The sequence below is a fragment of the Rhineura floridana genome, chromosome 2 (genome assembly GCF_030035675.1).
Source record: "Rhineura floridana isolate rRhiFlo1 chromosome 2, rRhiFlo1.hap2, whole genome shotgun sequence".
NCBI lineage: Eukaryota > Metazoa > Chordata > Lepidosauria > Squamata > Rhineuridae > Rhineura > Rhineura floridana.
This window is the reverse complement of record NC_084481.1, coordinates 38,553,202-38,576,228: the sequence shown is the minus strand read 5'-3', so window position 1 is coordinate 38,576,228 and position 23,027 is coordinate 38,553,202. Positions and strand designations below refer to the sequence as shown.

Sequence of the window (23,027 nt, the reverse complement as noted above, 5' to 3'; positions counted from 1 at the left end):
GGTTGTCATGGCTCACAAACAAAACGAAACACCCTACTTTTTACCTCTGATCTAGAATGAAGACTTTCAGGGAACCCACTGAATGTGACCTTTTATCCTTACACATGTATAAATTGATTGTGGGGGAAATGTGCTTAAAACAAGTAAAGGAAATGACCAATTTAAAGAATAAAGTTTCAGATAAAGACTAGAGAAAAGCATATCACTGCACTGAAGGATTGTGTGCTCCTGTTGAAGAAGTTTCTGATGGTGGCAGAGCAGCAGAGTGGAACAAGTTGTTCTTCTTTAAGAAGATAGGAACATAAGAAGAGATTGCTGGATCAGACCAATAGCCCATCTAGTCCAGCATCCTATTGTCACAGTGGCTGACCAAGTATCTATGGAAAGCCCACAAACAGGGCCTGAATGCAAGACCACTCTCCCTTCCTGTGGTTTCCAGCAGCTAGTATTCAGAGGTATACTGCCTCCAACAGTGGAAGCAGAACACAACCACCATGGCTAGTAACCATTGATAGCCTTATCCTCCATGAATTTGACTAATCCTATTTTAAAGCCATCCAAGTTGGTGGCCATCACTCCCTCCTGTGGCAACCAATTCCATAGTTTAACTATGTACTGTATTAAGAAATACTTCATTTTCTCTGTCCTGAATCCTCCAACATTCAACTTCATTAAATGTCCATGAGTTCTAGTGTTGCGAGGGAGAAAAACATTTCTTTGTTCACTTTCTTCACACCATGCATAGTTTCATACACTTCCATCATGTCACCTCTTACTTGCCTTTTATCAAAACTAAAAAAACCCCCAATAAAATGCCTTTAAAGAGGAATAATATAATGACACGTCAGTCTAAACTGACATCTACCTTGCACTGGCTGCAGTGCAGAACTGACGTATTGGGTGCACGGTCCAGTATAAATCCTGTCGGTTGGCTGGCTGTATATCACAGCACATCCAAAATAAGGCCATGTTTTGGACAATAAACATGAACTCATCTTGGATAATAAAGCAGTTTTGAAATCTGGTGTAGTCAATTGGAGATGTGCAAAGAATGAGCAAGATCCAACCCCATTCCACCCTGCCATGCATGAGCAGAAAGAGCTTCTCATCCTCAGCGGCATGGGGCACAATTCTGTTGACAGGGTTCTGTCCCAGAGGGCATCCTGACCTTAGGGTACATGCACAGATGCTGCAGGAGAGGACCTACAAGTCCCCATGAATGAGCAGTGTACACAGCTTGGTTCCCAGACAATTAAGCTGAATAAGTATATGCTTGTTAAGTATCACCAACTTTCCCTGACTATCAGCAGTGCAATATTTGTTTGCTTCTACCAGAATACGAAGTGTTAAAATTATTATTTGATGCACGTTTACTACTGGAGGGGAAATAATTAAATTGCAAAGGTGACAACAGTGTAATTATTCATTGAATTTGTAACTATCAAAGACATTCAAACTGGCTGAACGATATTTGCATTACACTTTATAATAAACTCACTAAATTAATTATAAAATCCAGCTGAAATTATAGTTCCTAAAGCAATATAGACAAAAAGTATTACAGTGTGAAAAGGGTGCTTTGCACTTTCCCAGTCAATTTTACATAAATTATCATAGACTATACTTAGTAGATTGCAAACCACCAACTACTTAGGATTAAACTAGTTTAAAAGCATGGCATATGACTTGTAAGTGATTTATGCAGAACACTTGGGCACTCTAACCCTTAAAGGTTTGTCATGGATGGCAGCGTACTGAAATACTTTGTGATGTGTTGGTCATGCAGCAGAAAAGCACTATCTAAAGTCTTTACCCAGATATCAATTTCTTTTAAATTGGACAGTCCTCTGGAGTTAGACTGCATTCCATAAATATGTTTCTTCCTGTAGCAGTTTCATTACCGGTTTATTGGCTTTTCTTCATTGTCACAAGATTAAATAGTAAAACTATGGAAAGCAAGTATGACTATGGAAAATACTTCCAGACTCAAGCTGCTGTATATTGAGAGCACAGTAAAGAAGGTGCTGTTAGGGACTGTTTCTGTGCCTGGGTGCACAAACTCCTTAATAGAAAAATGAAACCAAACCTTGGAGCCACTGAAGTGAAATTCACATGATTGCCTGATGGTCAGTTTCACACTCCTGTTGAGCTCAACCAGTTGACCCAGAGCAATGGTTCCCAATTTTTTTCCTCCCATGGACCACTTGAAAACTTCTGAGGGTCTTGGCAGACCACTCAATGATTTTTCTGCCTGTTGTAGCAATTGTAATTCTATAGAACTCATTGTAATGCAATACAATATAAGAAATAACATGTTATAACAAATACAAATATAAATTAATATGACTATTCAGTGAGATGGATGTGCCATCTCCTATCTTCAATCACAAATCCACAGACATGCCACAAACCACCTGAATTAAGCTTGCAGGTCACTGGTGGTCCATGAAGCAGTTTGGGAAAACTGATCCAGACCAATCAGGTTCATCAAGCCAAAGCATTAACAGCAAGATGGTTGGTTTCATTCTCCTGCTAAGCAGAGGAAAGTAACTGAATGCAAATGAAATGTGACCACCAGACAAATTAAGCTGCTTGAGAACAGTACTAGTTGAGGGGTGGGGGAAGAATATCACTTAAACATATGGACATGCCCTCAGAATTAAGGTATAAGACAAACAACCTTCCAGTGTGTAGCAGAGAAGCTGAGGCCTCTAAGGTGAAAGCTTAATAAAAATGCAGGTTTTCACATGCTGATGTACCTACCGATGTCTAAAAAACTGCACAAGTTTCCCACATCCAAAGGGACTTTCAGCTTGTGTTTCTTAAACAGTACAGTAGACCTCCATGTTTCATGGCAAGATGGTTTTGAAACTGAGAAAACTTTCAAAAGCAGTCTGTGTTTTGACATGGGGCATCAACTATTGCAAGAACAAAAGTCAAAAATCCTAGTGACGATGTTCTAGCCTTTGGGCATGCCCAAAATAGCTCTTTGGATCTCATCCACTATTTATTTATCCACTATATATTATAGAAAGTTGTTTATCTGTTTGCTATGCATTTGGACACTTCTTAAGATACCATAACCAAATTTTGCATGATAGTTCCTAAGAATGAGGGACGATGTTCGTATATGTTTGGATACAGTTAGATGCCATTTTGAATCAAGACTGTGGACTGAAACTTTCAAAATGGCACTGATTTTTTGGTTTGTTAGAATTCCAGGTATGAGGCTGCTAGAATATCTTAAAGTATTAAGGAGCTCAAAAAACCATTTAATACACTTCGGTTGGCATCTGTGCTTCAAACTGTGCACTACAAAACTTCTATTTTTTTGTCATACCAACATACTGTTTTTCCTTCAGCTTCATTTCAAATCTCTCTGTAATCCTATTCCACTGAACAGAACCAGATGAAAGTCAAACAACAGAACATATCACTTCAGACTACAAGTGGGGTCCATGTCATTTTTTTTAATGTTTCCACACATAAAAAATAACCTCTGTGTAGTAAACTAGCACACCAGAAAGAAAGGACTAGATACACTAAATTAGAAACCACAGGATATATTAGTTTACTACATGCAGATAACTTTTACATGGGGTGGGGAGCATTAAAAAAACACCCTGCCCTCAGTGTACCACCAAAATGTGTAGTTTGGCTCTAAGACTATAGAGTTGAGACCACTGCCAATCTTCTTTCCTATCTGCAAAACACAAATGGCAACTAAAACTTTGGTTGTTCAATTACAGAGGCATCTCTAAAACTGGCTTGTGAATCAAGCATTCCACTAAACCTTAAGCAAAAAGGTAAAAGGATATCTATGAAGGCTACTAAACAGCAAGAAGTCAAAGGACACAACAGCTTTTGATAATTTAATGTGTTCTTTTCACCAGACCTCATGTATTTCGTCTCTTGTGGTGCAGAAATGGTTGATGTGCGACAACTCTTCCTCATATTTTTCAGCTTTGGAATCCCAATTAATGCTGTCACATTCAAGGGCGTTGAGCTGCTGCTGTAGGTTCTTTACAGAAACATTAAAGGTATTCTAGAATGAGATGTAGAAATCAAGCTGAAACAATGAGCATTTGGGCCTGTAAACTGAACTGTGACACTCTTTATCAGTAAAGTTTTTTAAATATCAATTTAAAATTAAAATATATTTCCCAAGAGGTTGGTGCATAAGATTTGAAGATATGGGGTTCAGTTCTGCATATGCCTACATAGTAACAAGATGTGAAGCTTGACCACAGGGGAACTATGGTTAATCTTGGCTTTGGAAACACATTGGGCAGGAAATTATGTTGTTGTTTTTTAAAAAAAACCACTGGGTAAATATTTTTACATCAGACTGTTCCAGTTAACAAGCGGCCTCCATATTCTGAACCAGTTACAGTTTCCAGTCTTCTAGAGCAGCACTATGTATAACACATCTCAAATCTGGGTGTTACTAGGACATGGATGGTGAACCAGCAGATGTTGAAAGGTGCTTTATGCTACAAAAGTCACATGGGATTCCAGAGTAAGGGCTTGATCTAGTAGCAACCCAAAACTATTACTTGATCCTTAAGGAGAAGTGAAAACCATCCAAAACAGATTGAACCCAGAACCAGTTTTTACTAGATTGAATTATGGTTTCTTAGCCTCCAACCATCCTCTGCTATAGATGGTCACTGTTATCCCCACATAAAGTTACATGCAACTGTAATCCTGGGGTATATTCCTTTAATTATAGAAGGAAGTAGCACATGAATAACAAACAATAGAAGGGAAATGGGAGGGGGGGGAGAGAGTTTATAGGACTTCTGAGTATCTTTACTTGAGATATTTACTTATTGTTACCTCCACAGTTGTTGCTGTAGAGATTAGGCCTAGCTGGGAATTTATTGAATTTTAAACCCTGAACAGCTTGATTTGGTTAAGTATATATTGATAAATTATAAGGGGCATCACAATTTTTGTGCTTGTTGCAGGAACATATTCCAAGTGTTTGCGAATGGGTTTTTAATTGTTGCAGGGTTCTTCTCCTTTTCCTGTTACCGTTTTTTTTTTCTGGCACTGCTTTGAGGGATAGGAGAGAATTTTGTTTCTATGACTCCAGCATGGAATATAATGATGGAAAATTCCTCCGGACAAAGACTGCAGGAAACATGCCTTGTTGCTGATATTGAACGAGGAGGGGCAATTGTGCACTTTGCAAATTTGAATCAAACAATACTCTTGTCATTTTGTTATTTATATTGTGTTATTATAGTTGTGGACTCCTAAATTAGGTCTTCTGATCAAACACTATATTGATGTATAAAATAAATGTGCTTATTTGATTTAATTGCCTGGGTCCAGTTCTTTATTAGTCCTTCCTGAATCTTAAGAAAAGTAATAGAAGATTATACAATTATGTGATGCTTGCTGAACAAGATCCTGGCTGAGATGGGTGATTTAATCTCTCAGTCAACCTGAAGGGATTGGGATGTCACCTTTGCATTTACTTGTAAATAACTTAGCGCAGTCATAGTAATTGCTTAATACAGTATACTTTATACAATATGGTAACAATCGGAAATTGCCAATTGACAAATTCAGCCTCTGACATTCTTCTAAATCTGTTGTAAATATTCCAGCCCAGAAGTCCCTGCTTTGTTCCAGTACTGGGACTGTTCTCTTCTATTGACTTACAGGTTGTTGCACTGTTGAAATTATGTCCATTCCAAGTGAGAGTGCCAATTTGTACAGGTGCCTGATACGTGTGTGCTTCTCCTGAGCATTAATCAAGTGGATCTTAGCATAGGGAGTGTCACTGGGCACATCTTTTACTTCTGGGATCGTCAATCCTCCTGATTTTATGAGACCTTCCAGCTGGGAAAATTAACAAATGTTTCATTAATGACCATTCTTGTCCCTCCACTTTACATTCACATACCATTATGTTTATACAAAAATTTGGATCTGAATCCAAATTTAGAACGTGATATGCTTTAGCATGATTATTATCCAGCCACAGGTTTGTTTTAATGTTCTGTTCGTTTATTGCACAATAAGACAGAATACACAAATGCATAGTTGTGGCAAGACAGTATGTTCTTGGGAGGTGAAAGGCGACTATACTTACTTCCTCTTTGACATGATGGAATTTGATTGTCTTGTTGAAAATTTCATCATATTCTGCCATCTTTTCCTTTATCTCCTTATGGAGATGAATAAGCTCACTTACTTTCTCAGACTTTTCCATGTCGGGTACTCCTTTCAAACTCAGCTGCTCTGATAACTTTGACATGTATTCCACCTCAGCATTGAGTTGCTAATAGATCAGATACAAGAAGATTATTAAAACTTCGAAGAGAAAAGACATTTGGTCTTACCATAAAATGGTTTTCTCTATGCATGTCAAAAGCTGATCTCAGGTGGGTAGCTAGCTCTACCTAGCGGTTGAAGGCAGAAGAATGCTAAAGAGGTTTTTTTTTTTAACAAGGACTTCCTGCTCTGCGCAACTCCTTATTTCAGTTTTTTATAACAAGACAACCAACAGGAGGAAAGAACAAAGACAAATAATAGGAACCATCGACATGAAACAGTAGATAATAGCACTCATATGCTCTCTGCTGAAGGCCTAAGATGAAAAAGACAGTGATGGCAGCCCAGCTCAGAGTGGCCCTGAAATCAGATTTTGACATGCACAGAGAAAACCGTTTTACAGTAAGACCAAATGTCTTTTCTGCTGTGCATGGAAAAGCTGATCTCAGGTGGGGCATATCAAAGCTGACCCATGTAGGGTGGGAACATTGCTGGGGTGATTACACTAGTAATCTTAGAGAACGTGCTGTAGCACCCTCCTCCCAAAAGCTGCCTCTCCTAATGCATATGTGTTAATCTTATAGTGTTTAATAAACGTATTAGGTGCGGCCCATGTAGCTGCTCTACAAATCTCTGTGATAGATGTGTGGCGTGAGAATGCTGCCAATGTGGCTGCTGCCCTAGTTGAGTGGGCCACTATCCTGGCCGGCCGGGCTAACTTTAGAGAGGCGTAGGCCAGTGTGATACATGCCTTGATCCACCTAGCGAGCGTGAACAAAGACATTTTCTTCCCTAAAGACGTTGGGTGGAAGGAGACAAATGAACTATCTGTCTGACGGAGATGTTTTGTTTTACAGATATAAACTTTCAGAGCTCTTCGCGCATTCAGTGAATGCCATGATTTCTCTGTGGGGTGAATGGGATTAGGACAAAAAGAAGGAAGTACCAGCTCTTGCTGACAGTGGAAGGGAGACAGTACTTTAGGATGAAACGAAGGGACAGTACATAGGAGTACTCTATCCTTATGAAACACACAGAAATTCTTGTCAACAGACAGAGCATTCAACTTAGACACTCTCCGGGCCGAAGTAATGGCCACAAGGAACAAGACCTTAAAGGATAGGAGATGTAGGGAAATTTGACTTAAGGGTTCAAAAGAGGGCTTTTGTAGGGCCGTTAACACCTTGTGTAGATCCCAAGTTGAGTAACGATGGATCGTAGGAGGTGCCGATGCCATTGCCCACACAGAAAACACCTGACTAACGGATGAAATCCCAGAGCTTTCTCTGGAGATGTAGACAGAACCACTGAAAGGGCTGAAGCCTGGGGTCTGAGAGTATTTGGCCTAAGACCCAAGGACAAGCCACCCTGTAGGAAGCAGAGAATGTTGTTTATACCTGCTTTCCTTGGAATTAAACCCTTATTTTGTGACCACGTCGAGAAGGCCTTCCATGTAGTCTCATATATTCTAATTGTGGAAGGGAGTCTTGAGGCCATCATAGTTTCCACCATTTGAGCTGGAATGCCTCATTTTAAGAGGTATCGCCTCTCAATCTCCAGACATGAAGCGCCAGCCATCTCAGGTCTGGGTGAAGAAGTTGTCCCTGTGACAATAGGTCTTCCCTGAGGGGAATTTGCCACAGAAGATCGATTGACAGATCAATGAGTTCTGGGAACCAGGGTCTCCTTGGCCACCAAGGAGCTATCAGTAGAACTCTTGCCCTTTCTGGGAATGATCGGAAGAGGTGGGAAGGCGTAGAGTTGTCCTTGGGGCCACTGGGACATCAGAGCATCTATGCCTTCTGCCTCTGGTGTTTCGTAGCTGGAGAAAAATCTTTTTTCCTGGCGGTTGAGGCATGTGGCAAATAGGTCCACCTCAACTCTACTGAAGGGTCTCACTATTTCCTGAAAGGCCAACGGGTGAAGCTTCCATTCTCCCTGATGCACCTTCTGTCTGCTGAGCCAATCCGCTTGGCAGTTGTCTTCCCCCTTGAGGTATTCCGCAAGGATCGAGTCCACGTGTGTTTCCGCCCACTGGAACAGCAGGTCAGCTTCCTTCTGTCATTGTGGGGAGTGTGTGCCTCCCTGACAATTCAAATGTGATTTGGCTGATATGTTGTCTGTCCTGACCAGCACCATCCCCAACTGTTTGATCTCTGCGAAGTGTCTCAGGGCTAGCCGAATTGCACGAAGCTCCAGAAGATTGATTGGGAGTACTGACTCCTGTGGTGACCAAGTCCCTTGTATCATCTGGCCATCGCAAATGGCTCCCCAGCCTGTTAGGCTGGCATCTGAGGTGATCAGGGTCTGTGGAGGGTCCTGGAACAGCACTCCCCTTTGTGCACCCACCACAGCAGGGAGTGACGGACCACTGGTGAAAGTGCTACCTTCCTGTGATGCCTGGCCGCAATGTCGCTTTGAAAAGGCAGTAGCGCCCACTGGAGTAGTCGAGAGTGGTGATGTGTCCATGGTGTAGTTTGATAGGTTGATACCATCAACCCCAAGATACCTGCCAGATGCATAAGATCTGCCACAAGCAAAGATAGAAGCTGTGTGGCAGGTGTAATTATCTTGTCTATTCTGTCTTGAGCTAATGTTATGAGTCCCTGCCGCGAGGCTATGGTGGTCCCCAAATGTATTATGTGGTGGGCTGGACAAAGCTGGCTCTTGGTTTGGTTGACAAGGAAGCTGTGATCCTTGAGGCATGCTAGGATGACATGCAGATCTTCCCAAGCCTTGTGGAGGGACAGAGACTGGAGCAGAAAATTGTCCAGGTAAGGAAAGACATGGACCCCCTGTGTCCTGAGATGTGCCACCAGAGCAACCATGATCTTCGTGAATACTCTGGGGGCAGACACCAGACCGAAGGGCATGGCCCTGTACTGAAAGTGATCCTCCCCCACCACAAACCGGAGGTAACATCTGTGAGGCAGAAAAACAGGGACATGCAGATAGGCCTCCTTCAGATGGATAGATGAGAGGAAGTCTCCCTTTCTCAATGCCTCCTTGATGGACAGTAAAGTTTCCATGCTGAACCTGCAGTATTTTATGAACTGATTTCAGTTCTTCAAATCAAGTACCACCCTGAAAGATCCGTCCTTTTTCGCGATGGTGAAGAATACTGAGTAGATTCCTGAGAACCTCTTGCCTGTTGGAACGGGCTCTGTTGCTGCAATCTGCAGAAGGTGGGCAATCGCTTGAAGAGTCCTTTCCCACTTGTCTGGAGATGTTGAGAGGGGGGAGGGGATAAACTTGGTTGGAGGGAGGTGAATTCCTGCCTCAGTCCATATCTGAGGATGTGCAGTACTCACTGGTCCGAAGACGTGTCCCTCCAGTGGTGGGCAAAGTGCTGAAGGGACCCTGGCATCAGAACTGATGCTTATTCTCCTGAGACTGGGATCCAAAACCTGATCTATTGGGGAAAGGTTGTTGGCTTTTAGACTGGGTACATTGCCTATTCCAGAAGGGACGGCTGGTATAGGACTCCTTTGCTCTTCCGAATTCCCTGGAGCCTCGAAAGGACTGGGAGGCAAATAAGGATGAAAGGTCTACGGAAGAATCTTTTGTCCTCTCATTTTTTGGCAGAAGGCATAGCTTTCTTCTTTTCCTTCAACTCCAAGACCCCAGCTAGGGAGTTGTCACCAAATATTTTGCCACCCACAAAGGGCTCAGATGCAAGATTAGAGCAGCCTGCAGTATCGGCCTCCCAATGGCATAACCATAGAGACCTTCGAGTGAAAACACTTGCTGCTAATGACCTTGCCGAAAGCTGCATGGCATCCATGAATGCATCTACTATAAAGGTCACTGCTCTCGAGATTTTCAGAAGAGACTTCCAGATTCAAGCCGGATCCTGCTGCAGGCCATCCAATAGGTCCTCTAGCCACAGCAGGGATGCTCTTGCAAAGACTGAGGAGGCTACTTGTGCTCTGATGGATCCTTGAGGTGAGCATCCGAGTCTTTCAGGTTCAAGGATGGATTTAGTAAATTGACTATGGGGGCATTGACCAGAGGAACCTTGAGTTGGTCCATGATGTGTTGTTCCAACATATAGTATTTGTTGAGAGTTGCAACCGATTTCTTGAACTGCAGTGTGGCATCAAATTAGGACTTGATCACTTTAGGCAACAGTGATTGAAGTTTTAGCACCCTTGTCTTGGGTTTCGGTCTGGACACACAGCTGAAATTCTAGATGCTGAGGGAGCTGGAGGATCTTCCGGAGAATTTAGGTTCAAAGCTTCCATTGCCTTGCACAGAAGTGGAAGGAAATGAGCCTCCTGGAAAATCCTATTGGTCACTACTTCCTCTGACTCCAAATCTCCACTCCATTCTTCCTCATCGAGGACAATCAGCTAGTTGTCTGGGTCCACCGTTGCCTCCTCCTGAATGTTGAGTATGTCTGCCCTGTGAGGCAACATAAGGGTCCGGTGATGCCCTGCCCAGTGGTTGGGGCGTGTTTGAAGAAGAGCGGAGTGTAGTGAGTCCCTGTGCCACTTGCGCTCTTGAAGATGATGGAGTGGGTGCTGTGGCTGGTGTGTCCTGTGTGGGGTGTCGAGCCTCAGCCGCTGATGTGGAAAGATCTCTGGCTAGATCCATTAGGAGAGAATCTCTCAGCTGTTCCTTTAATTGTTGTAGCATGTGCAGTGATAACTGAAACTGTAGAGGTTGAGCATGAGAACAGTGTGGGTTGTGCACCACCCCCTGAACTGAAAATCGCCTCCAGTGTGGGCTGGAATTGGGTGCCTTCCTCCTCAGATAGGGATTCCAGGTCCCTCTGTGACCTGCACATGTTGCTATGAGCCTCCTTTGGTGCAGCCCCCTGTGCATCACCAGGCTGTTGCCTGTTGTGACTGGTTCCCTTACTTCTCTTAGGTGCCAGTCATTGTGGAGCCACCCTGCCCGCGACAGTATACGCCTGCTGGAAGAGGGGCGGGCTATGGCTACGTCTGCCTGGGATTCAATAGAACCTAAAAGCCCTAGGGCCTGGTTGGATAATGGCAGAAGCATGACTTCCATTGTAGTGTGAGGCTGAAGTGACTTAGGTTTCTTTGGTGGGTGGTCCGATTTGCATGTTACCTTCCCCATGGGTGCAAACCACGCTGCGGGTCTTATGGGGGCTAAGGGCTGTGATAATAGCCAGGCCAGGTGCTGATGAGCTGTGGGCCCCCACCTGAATACACATCCCCCATGGCTGGAGTGTCCTGCAGAGGCCTTCCATGGGAGAGAGGATGGAGGAGGGGGTGGCAGGCACTCAGCATCCTGGAGAGCATGCTGCAGGATTTCCCCACTCATGCCATGAAAGGAGGAAGCCGGTCAGGTGATTGCTGGTAGACAGGCACAGATGTGTGTGAGAAACAAGGCTGGTGGGGGGGCAGAGTCCAACGAAGAAGACAGTGGTCTCGCAGCTGAAACGGTGGGGTGGCTGCTTCGCTGTCAGCTCAGCGCCACCATGAACTCTCAGGGGGGAGAAACGTAAAATGACAAACCCCTTTCTGTTTGTTTTAAAAAAGATACACATAGGAAAACAGTAAAGGAAGGAAAGGGTACAGACACACAATAGGAAAAAACACCAAACTATACAGGCCTGAATGCAGAGGGGAGCTAGATCAACCGTTCTTGGTGGACGGCAGAAGAGAAACTGAAATAAGAAGCTGCGCAGAGCAGGAAGTCCTTGTTAAAAAAAAACCTCTTTAGCGCTCTTCTGCCTTCAACCGCTAGGTGGAGCTACCTACCTACCTGAGATCAGCTTTTCCATGCCCAGGAGAAACACACTTACATTTAATCCAAGCAAACTGAGTTGTTTCTTCTTCTTCCTTCTCTGAATATGGAGTTCACATTAGCCTGTGAAACCAGGCTGCTATCACCTATACAAACCATGAGCAAGTTTGCTAATGTTTGTTGTTCCACTTATTTCTTTCCTGGCCCTAATTCCCAGAGCTAGGCCCTACTGATCAAGGCCCGGGTGTCTTCCTAAAGTCTGTCATGTTAAATAGGGAGTTGTCTGATTGCTTGTTGTTGTATCTTATTGGTCTGAAAAATTGGCAGACTCAAAGGAGGAATTTAATTCAAGATACTTCCTTCCCAGAGTTGGACAAATCAGTTCATTTCTGCTCCATGCCACTTGTGTTCACTCAAAACACTATTCTGTCCTGTCTCTGAATTTTTAAAAAAAACCAATAAGCATAAAAATTTGTATTGAAATACATTCTGAAATATGTATTTTTAAAGTGTATTTTCTCTCAAAACACAATTCTAAGTGATTGTTTCTCAAAATACACATTTTTATACATTTTTTGAGATGAGATGTGAAAACCTGTGGTAAGTTCTGGTCTGCATATTAGTCCAGCATATTGTGTGAATCAAGCCAATTCATATCAGAATTCACAGGGATCATATTCTTTAAGCATGCTTATCTCTCACCTAAGGAGGAGATTATGGCAGACTGAGGTAGACAGTCTGGCACCTGCCTCAGGGTTTAGGCACAAAGGGAAAACAAGAAGCTAGAATATGCCTGCAAGGGTTTAATTATCTCTAGAAATTTAGTATGGTACACCTTTTCGGGTTTGTTTATGGGAAAGATGCAAAATATAATTGGGAAATGGTTTCATGCCACTTGGGCTAAATTTTCTTCATTTCCCCACATGCTACATCCAATGCAAACTTCATGAATAGTTTCTAGAACACTATTTCAAGATATCATCAAAAGAGATTCATACACATTTTTCAACATCATTCAAAATGGTTTCACATACATATACATGTGTACCCATCCACAATACCAAAAATGTCTTCTCAGTGCTGAAATTATTTAGCACTGTATGTGTGCATTTCTACTGATTTTACAATGAAGTGAAATGTTTGTTTTAGGTACTTCTAAAACAAGTCCTAAGAAAAGATTTGTTTCACACAGGCTATAACAACTTAATTTCTCTTCTCACCTGAAACTGTGGCTTCATTTGGTTAAATTTGTTTTGCATTTCTACAAGTACTGAAAGGTTACTTCCAAGATCAAGTGCTGCAGTAGACCTGAGTGCATCTTGAAGAGTGTATAAGGTTTGGGTCGTCTACAGTAAATAAATACATATATGCAGATACATATTTTGAAAACATTATGTAACAAAAGGATCAGCTTTTTGCAAAAATGCATATTAAATCCTTATAGGATGTAATACTGGAGGAATGCCAAAATATATTAGAATGAAAACCTGTATATTTTAAATAACACACTCACATAAATGCAATATTTGAGGATTGGAGTGCCCCAGAACGTTAAGATGCTCAGACTTCAGTATTAAAGCTATGTTACATGATTGCTGATATATACATACATGTGTATCATCACCAAAAGAGACTGCAAGTCAAAAGGGAACTAGGATTAACACCTAGTGGCAAATGTGCAAAACCATTCGAGCGGGTCTGATGTCAGTAACTTTATCTTTCTGGCCTCTGGTAAAGATTGGGCCATGGGCCACTAATGATTTGAGGCACGCCATGAACTGAGAACCAGAAGCTGTGAGACAGACAAGTGTTCAGGGCAAACCAGAAGGCGGTACCAGCAGTCAAGACTAAAGAGCAAGACCAGAAACACTGGGTTGCATCCAATGCTGTTTGTACGGAGTTCCACTCACACAATCAAACTTCCCCTTCCACTTCTCTCCCTACTGACCCCCAAAATCTGCTCTGGAGGGTCCTCCAACCTTCAGGAGCAGATTTTGAGTGTGCTTGGAGGGCTACAAGGGAGATGAGAGGAGGGGGAAATTCTGTTGCACCAGAAGAAGTCTGTTTCACAAATAAAATGACAGCATTCACAACCCACTAGAACTCAAGAGACCTTATTGCTCACACAAGGCTCGGCTGGAACAAGAAGCCCTTTATACTCCTTCCTGCCCCAAAAGATCCAATGCTGAGCCTGAGTGGATGGTGTCAGTCCAGAAGGTTCTACATTGACAAAGCTGCCACCTGCAGTTCAGTGGTTCACTACACAGGTCAGCCATACAGATTCTAGCAGCCCCTGGACCTGCCTGCTATCTAGCTACATTTGTTCACACTTTAAACTCTTTTACTAAGCAATCATGTACACTATTTACCTAAACACATCCCACTGGACTCAGTCTATGAGCAGAGTAGAGCTTATTTTTGAGTAGACACATATCGGATCACACTGAGTCTTAAATCTACCAACAAACGTTAAGGACAACACTCAAAATATGGTGAAGCTAGAATTCGGATGCAATGGAAAAAATGGCAATCACATAAGGAACTTCAAATTCTGGGCACTCAACATGACCCTGTGTTTCTTCCCATCAATATGGCAGCTAATGCAGCCTATAGTATTCTGATGATGACCTTATTTTTAGTAGCTCTTGAAATCGTCTTTGTACTTCTGATACCACATTTTACCCATATATAAATTCTAGTAAGGTACTTTTATATTCCCCTGAAACCCCTTGAGAAGAAACTTCAAGTCCTCAGTTCTGAAATCTGACATCTGAATCAGAAGAGGATGTGCCAGGCTTGAATTCAGGGGTGGGTTGAATGAAATAAACTGAGACTGAATCCTGGTGAGACTGAGGCTTTGTGGGTGAGTGGTTCTTGTGCCTGAGAAATTGCCCAAGTGCCTACTCTGGATGGGGTTACATTCCCTCTGAAGGAGCAGGAACACAGTCTGGTGAGGGGTGCTCTTGGATTCCACTTTGTCACTGGAGGCTTAGGTGGCCTCAGTGGCTAGAAGCACTTTTTACCAGCTTTGGCTGGTGTGACAGCTTCCTACACCAAGATAGCTTGAGCACAGCAGTTCAGGCATGGCTACCTTCAAGACTGTTACTGCAGTGAACTCTGTGTGGGGCTTTCCTTGCGATTAGTCCAGAAACTGCAGTTAATGCTGACAGGTGTGAGATCCTCTCAACACAAACTACACTTGTGCTCAAAGATCTGCACTGGCTGCAGATTTGTTGCGGGCCATGTTCAAGGTTTCACTATTGAAATATAAATCCTTTAATGGCTTAGGGCTTATTTACTTAATGGATCATATTCAACCACTTCTGTCTGCAGAACTTGCACTTTTACAAGTGACATATAATGTTTGATTTGCATTTGTAAGGAGTTAACATAAGAAATGCCTGCTGAATCAGGCCAGTGGCCCATCTAGTCCAGCATCCTGTTCTCACAGTGGACAACCCTTGGGAATTGCCCTTGGGAAGCCCACAAGCAGGACCTGTGTGCCAAGAGCACCCTTCCTTACTGTTTGCTCTTAGCGGACTTGCTCTTTTAGTGTGGCAACATCTATGCTTTGGAATATCCTCCATATTGATATTAGGCAGGCACAATGCCATATCATTTTAGATGCCCACTGAAAACTTTATTTCAGCAACCCTATCCAGGCACATAATTTAAATATATTTGTTTTTAAAAGTTGTGCTGATTTTATTGATAATTGTTTTGTGTATATTTTTGCCAATTTTATTAAGTACACCACTTAGAGATTTTCTAATTAAGCAGTCTATACATTTTTCTAAATAAAATAATACAATATTATGTACTATCAGTAGGAATAAAACGGGCCACAGGCCTCACCTGAAGGGTGGTTTTCCCAGGTGGCATGCCATCAAGTGGGTAGTCATAGCGCCATCTAGCGTCTGAAGGCAAGAATGTACTGGAGTTAATATCTGTAGTGAGCGAGCCCCTCCTACTCCAGTTTCATTCGCGACGAGTCTGGCGAGAGACATCTTGAGGGAAAAGCAATGGCCAACAGGCCTGCCAGCAAGGAAAATACAAAAATGGTCCTGTAGGGCAAACATTTCTAATGAACATGGAAATCCTGATTTAACTCTATTGCCTAAGTGATAAATCTGAACAATATACTGAAGTAGGTGACATCCATATGCAAACTCCTCCAAACGGTAGGGCCGTGATGGCATGACACCTGGGAAAAACACCCTTCAGGTGAGGCCCATGGCCTGTTTTCCCCAGGTGGCATGCCATCATGTGGGATGTACCAAAGCAGCCCCAGAAGGGAGGGACCACCCACTGCTTACTAAGTGCTTACTCATGAGAAAGAACCTGTTGCAGAACTCGCCTCGCAAAGGAAGCCTCAGCAGAAGCATAGCGGTCTATCTTATAATGTTTGATAAAGGAGTCTGGAGTAGACCACACCACTGCTCTACAGATGTCTGCAAGAGGTGCATCGGTTGCAAAAGCGGCCATATTGGCAGCTGACCTGGTGGAATGCGCCATTATTTTACTGGGCACTGGTAACTTTAGTGACTCATACGCCAGAGTGATGCAGACGTGCAACCAACAAGACAGGGTAGATTTAGAGATCTTTTTCCCCCAGAGTCCTTGGGTGAAAGGATACAAATAATGACTCCATCAATCGTATGCCCTGAGTCCGAGATAGGTATATCTTGAGGGCCCTCCGGACATCAAGCGAGTGCCAGGCCTTCTCTAGTGGATGAGTGGGCTTGGGACAAAATGAAGGAAGAACAATGTCCTGGTTACAGTGGAAAGTTGAGCTGATCTTGGGACGAAAGGATGGATCTGGATGCAGCACAACTGAGTCCTTGTGGAAAATGCAGAGATGACGTGCTGATGACAATGCTCCCAGATCAGATACTCTTCTCACTGAGGTGATTGCCACCAGGAACAGGACCTTGAAGGATAACAGTCGTTGAGGCACTGACCCCAGAGGTTCAAAGGGAGGGCGCTGAAGAAATTGCAGGACTTTAGGTAGACTCCAGGAAGGGAAATGACGACACACCGCCAGTGAGAGGAGAGCAGCTCCCTTCAAAAAGCACCTGATGAGAGGATGTGAACCCACAGAAATGTCACAGGGGGACGCGGACCGGATTAACGAGATCGTGGAGGCGTGATGACATAAGGTGTTAGCTTTGAGTCCCCTTTTCAGGCCTCTATAAAGGAACTGCAGAACCTGTTGTACAGTAGCTTGAGAAGGTTGGCAACCATGCCCTGCACACCACTTAGAGAAGGCAAGCCACATACTCTGGTAAATGCAATTCGTTGACAGCCTTCTAGATGCCATAATAGTATCGACAACCCCCTGAGATAGGCCTGAGTTAATCAGCTGCCTCCGTTCAAATGCCAAGCCGTCAGACTCAGCCATTTAAGCGGCGAGGCCAGTATGGGGCCAGCAGAATCAGTTGCGCCCTATCGTGTCTCAGCTTTCTCAATGTCCTGCCCAGCAGAGGAATCGGAGGGAAGGAGTACAGAAGGCCGTCCGACCAAGGGATCACCAGTGCATCCACTGACTTCGCGGTCTGTTCCAGATATCTGGAGAAGTACCGGGACAGCTGCCGATTGTGACTTGAGGCAAAGAGGTCCACCAAGAAGGTGCCAAACTGGCACTGGAGGAGGTTGAACATCACTGGGTGAAGTTTCCACTCTCCTGGAACCACCTGCTGCCTGCTGAGCCAGTTGGCTGCTACGTTCAGAGTCCCACTGAGATGTTCTGCCCGCAGAGACCTCAGATGGCTTTTGGCCCAGTCGAAGATCTGGGTCGCTTCCGCCTGGAGAACTTGTGATCTGGTTCCCCCTTGTCTGTTCAAATGCGATTTTATGCAGGTGTTGTCTGTCTGGATCAGGACATGCTCCAACTGGAAGATTGGCTGGAAGTGTCGGAGAGCCAGATGGACTGCACGCAATTCCAGACTGGACCAATGACCCTGGACAAAGCGGAAGTTGCAGTGGGCCCCCCAGCCAGTTAGGCTGGCATCCATCGTAATTACAGTTCTGTCCGGTTCTCAGAATGGAGTTTCCCTGCTGAGGTTTCGAGTTCATGCCCACCATCGGAAGGATGTCCAAAGGGGGGAATCCAGGCAAATGTTGCGATGGTTGGAATTGGCAATGTCCGCCTGGAAAGGTAATAGGGTCCACTGGATAGGCCGAGTATGGTGTCGTGCCCACAGAACGATGTGAATGGTGGACAAGAACGTTTCCAGCACCTTTGCCAGAAACATACATCCGCCTTTGAGCATTGTAGCAAGAGCCTTGCCATATCTCTGATGGTCGCGATGCATTCCAGTGATAGGAAGACCATGGCCTGTACTGTGTCTAGTATTGCTCCCAGATGCTGTAGTCACTGAGCTGGCTGTAGCTGACTCTTGTTGATGTTGACAAGCCAACCGTAGGTCCTGAGAACCTCAAGGGTGTGAAGAACCTGGTCACGTGCGTGGTGCTTGGAGTCTGCCCAGAGCAATCGATCATCCAAATAGGGGTAAATATGGACCCCCAGAAGGTGGAGGTGGGCCACCAGGGTGACCATCACTTCGGTGAATACCCTTCGTGCTGACGCAAGCCCAAAAGGCATAGCCATGTATTGAAAATTATTGTGGCCCAAGGCAAACCTCAGGAACTGTCTGTGGGCAGGGCAGATTGGTATATGGAGGTATGCTTCCTTTAGGTCAATGGAAGCCAAAAAGTCTCCCTGCTGTAGAGCCTGTATAATTGAGGCAAGGGATTTTGAACCATCGATACATCACAAAGCGGTTGACAAACTTGAGATCCAAAACCGCCCTCCATGACAGATCGCGCTTGGGAACTGCAAACAGGACTGAGTAGACACCCCGCGATCTCTCTGCTGGTGGGACTGGTTCTACTGCTGCTATGTCGAGGAGATGTCAGATTACTTCCTGCATGACCCTCTGTCGTTCCTGGGTTTGGGGAATGGGAGAGGGAAGGAATCTGTCCAAGGGCTGAAGCCAAAACTCTATGCTGTAACCCTGAGAGAAAAGATCTCTGATCCAAGAAACTTGGGTTTGCTCCAGCCAGAGTCCTGCATAGTGGAGTAGCCTGCCTCCGATAGGAATGGTGTCAGAATTGTCGACGCTGATGCGCTCCCTGTCCATATGATGAAGTGGAAGGGCCTTGACATCCCTGGTACTGAGCCTTGCCTGGAACCGCTGTTTGTGCCAGGTTCCTTTGGAGGCACAGAAGTCTGTAAAATGGGGAGCACGGCCCCACCCCCCAGGCCACGCTCCTCGAAAGGGCTGAAAGGATCGGTACAGAGCAAACCTCCTAAATGGTCTACGGTTGTCTTTTTTGGACGTGGCTAGGGCAGGCTTTCTGCTGTCCTCAGGATCTACCAAGACTGCTTTAAGAGCTTTTTTTGCCAAACAGCAACTCTCCAGAGTATGGGGCTGTGGATAAATTGACTCTAGCTGTGGTATCTGCATCCCAGTGACAAAGCCAGAGAGTTCATCGTGCCACTACTTCTGCAGCCAGTGCTCGAGCTCCTTGTTGCAATGCATCCAAAGTAGCGTGAGCTATGAATGCTGCCGCTCTATGTAGCTTGATGAGGCCCCTTCTGAGTTTGGGTGGATCTGGGTTTGGTTCTTCCAAGAGCTCGTCCAGCCACATCATAGAGGCTCTTGAAAAGATGGAGGCCGCTACAGAGGCTCGAATGGAATAGGTGGTGGCTTCATAGTTCTTACGCAGGGAGAAGTCTATTTGCTGTTCTGATGGGTCCTTAAGCTGGGAGTCTCCTTCTTTTGGGAGGAGAGACTTGGACACCAAGTCACAGATTGGCTGGTCTACTCCTGGGACGTTCAGGTGAGTCATGAACTCAGCAGCTAAAGTGTAATGTCTCTTAGCCCTGGCAGAGAAGCGACATGGGCACAGCGGTTGAGCCCATTCCTCTTTGGCCAGTTTGTCAATGGGATCTGGAACCAGAATGAAGTGATCTGCTGATCTGGGAGATTTGAGGACCCTGGCACCCTTCATGGGAGGAGTGAGGGATTGGGCTGGCACGGCTTGGAGTCCCAGCGTGTCCAGGACTCTTCGGCACAGCGGGATATAGTCGGCTGGATCAAATAGACGATAGGAGCCCTCCTCCAATTCTGAATCTTCACTCCACTCATCATCTTTGGCCTGGGGAAAGGCCGAAGGGTCCTCTGATTTGGTGTCATCACACCGAATTCTGCCTCTGGCAACATCAAAAGGATCTGGAGAAGGAGGTGGCACAGTGTCATTGCAAACAGGATGACTCATTGTGCTGGGCTGCTGAGGTACTTGCTGCTGTGAAACTGACTGTAATTGAGAGAAGAACCCCAGTTTATCCTCCAGCTGTGATAGGAACTCAGGGTTCAGTTGCAGGCCTAGGAGAGGATCTGGTATGGCCGCCTGAGGCTCAGAGGGCAGGGCTTGCCCATGTTGGGTCAAGTGAGGCTGAACTGATTGGTGAGATGTTGTCGCCATCGACTGAGAAGGGCAGTCCAAATTTGGTTGGCTGGGGAACCCCTCAAACTCATCACCTGACGAGCCAGTAGGTGAATGAAAAAGAGCTGACAATGTCTGCTGAGCAGTGTCCTCTGAGTCAGGAACTGGAACATATCGAGCTCACTTGGGTAGATAGATGTTTAGTTTTGGTGACAGCCTTGGAGTGGAGCTTGGGATGCTTGCGCTTTGAAGCCTTGTGATGCGACTGAGGCTTGCAATGCTGGCTATCACCTATCTGTGGAACTGTCTTGGGTCGCTGATCTGCCATTATAACATGCAGCAAGGCAGGTGAGGGAGCCCATTCACGAGCTGGTAAATGCAGTAGTAGATATACAAGCTGAGGGGGCCAGTCTCAGATGTGCCTCCACAGAGAGAGAGAAGTGTGGCACAATACTGTTCCTGTGCACCATATGAGGCAATGGATCGCAGTACACGCCCACAGGTGGAGGGATGTGTGGTACTGGTCCTGTGCACTGGCTGAGGAAATATATATCTGTGCACTAAATGGGACAATGAAGGTCAGTACATGCCCACAGGTGGAGGGGTGTGCGGTACTGGTCCTGTGCACTGGCTGAGTAAATATATATCTGTGCACTAAATGGGACAATGAAGCTCAGTACACGCCCACAGGTGGGGGTGTGTGCAGTACTGATCCTGTGAACTGGCTGAGGAAAAATATTTCAGTACATGCTCACTGGGGGGTGGTACTGATCCTGCGCACTATAGCAGAAAAGAAGTGACAGTACACGCCCACAGTGAGGGTGTGTGTGCAGTACTATTCTCAATACTAAGAGCAGTAGCCTCTATAATTGAATTGAAAAAGGTTTTGTAGAAAATCCCATTACTCACTGTTAACTCAGTCACAGGAAAAGAGGAATAAAAAAGGGCAGGAAATTCAAATTTTAAAAAAGGGCAGGAAAATTAACTAAGAGAGAGCCCAACCAAAATGGCAGTCGCGGAACTCGTGGCTGCCCAGGGGCACTTAACAGCCTGTTAGGGGGAACAGACGGGAGTTGCCCCTAAGCGGCTGCCCGTGAGCCCCCGAAGGCTAATGGCAAGGCAGGAGTGGGAGCTGCAGGCCTCCCCTGCAAGGCGCTGGGGAAAACGGCGGCAAACAGAAAGGAATCAGAGCGCGGTGAAGGGAACTGCACTCTGGGGTGGGACAGTCTAAGAGCTGCCGGCGGCTGAGGCAGGGAGTGGCCGCAGGGACAGCTGTGGCAGTAGCCGGCGGGGCGACAGGAGCAGCACACAGGTGCCTCAAATGGAGGCGGCATCGGGAAGCGGGTCTGGAAGAGATGCCGCAATGATGCAGCAGGGCTGAGAACCAAGACGGTAGAGCCAGGTGCAAAAGCACTGGGCTCTTACCTGCCTTAGCAGTGGGGGGGAGAGGAACGCTGCTGCTGAAAGCAGGGGCGAGAGAAGCCTCAGCGCACCCCACGATGCCCAAAATTTTAAAAAGTGGAGCAAGGAGGAAAAGGAGGGGGGGAGCCAAGCACCACCTCACCAAGGAAGGAAAAACCAGACTCACTTACACACGCACTAAACAAACATACACACTGAGAACTAATCCTACTGTAGTCTTAGGCTACGGAGAGATGAACAGTCTCAGACGAAGGCAAGAATGAAACTGGAGTGGGAGGGGCTCGCTCACTACAGATATTAACTCCAGTACATTCTTGCCTTCGGATGCTAGATGGCGCTATGACTACCCACATGATGGCATGCCACCTGGGGGAAAAGGGAACTTCTGACAAATTCAACTACTGTGGTTTATTTACCCTCATGAATATACTTTTAGAAGGATATATTCAGGACACTTCTTTGTCCTAAAAAGTTTGGTTCTTTTCATTTGGAACCTGGTAAATGTTTTCCTGATCAACAAAATCAAGACAACTGGTAACCCCAGTTAGCAGAAAATCAGAAACCACCACATAGTTTTCACTTACCATTTTAAATTGCTCTTTAAATTTCCCACATTGATGTTTGATAGATTTCACTTGATTCATATTAAGCTTCCATGTTGCCCAAAGCTGTGTCAGTTCTTCCTTTTCTTTGTTCAAAATATCAATAGTGTGTTCAGTTACTTGTACAACATTTTCCACATTCAATATTAGATTCTCATTTATCTGTTAAATGAAGAATTAAAGCTTTTCTGAGAGGGGTAGAATCTATCCATTCATATCTGCATGATAGCAAGAGTCAAGCAAAAATCAAAATTTTCTTCGGCCTCCAGATTCTAAGAACCTCCACTTCATGGAATAGAAAAGGAAGGGAAACCTGAACCTTTCTCTTCTAGGATCTTCCATTAGATGTGGAAACAAAGCCCATGTAATGTACAATGCTAGCCTTATCCTTAACCTTGCTTCCAACTTACCTTTCCTCTTTGTTGTTTCATCATACTTATGTTTGCTTGCTTGTTCTTCCAACACCAATCTCTTTTCTAAAGTTCCCCTCCTTGAGTTCTCAATTGTGAGTGTGATTTCTCAGCTGTAAGTTTGGTTCACTGTACA

The 23,027-nt window shown here is 44.8% G+C and overlaps 1 protein-coding gene across 4 annotated transcripts in view; it reads right to left on the bottom strand.

Annotated features, from left to right (window-relative positions):
* The window catches only part of CCDC141 (coiled-coil domain containing 141), a 179,009-nt gene that overhangs the window by 35,237 nt on the left and 120,745 nt on the right, over positions 1–23,027 (bottom strand). For 3 of the 4 annotated variants that reach the window (XM_061608321.1, XM_061608322.1, XM_061608324.1), the window contains exons 13-17: positions 22,464–22,643; positions 13,227–13,352; positions 6,107–6,295; positions 5,674–5,853; positions 3,896–4,045 (exon numbers count right to left, since the gene is read on the bottom strand). In XM_061608321.1, coding sequence (XP_061464305.1) covers positions 3,896–4,045; positions 5,674–5,853; positions 6,107–6,295; positions 13,227–13,352; positions 22,464–22,643 — 825 coding nt within the window. The remainder of the gene's footprint in view (positions 1–3,895; positions 4,046–5,673; positions 5,854–6,106; positions 6,296–13,226; positions 13,353–22,463; positions 22,644–23,027) is intronic. The other variant, XM_061608323.1, reaches the window with a different exon arrangement.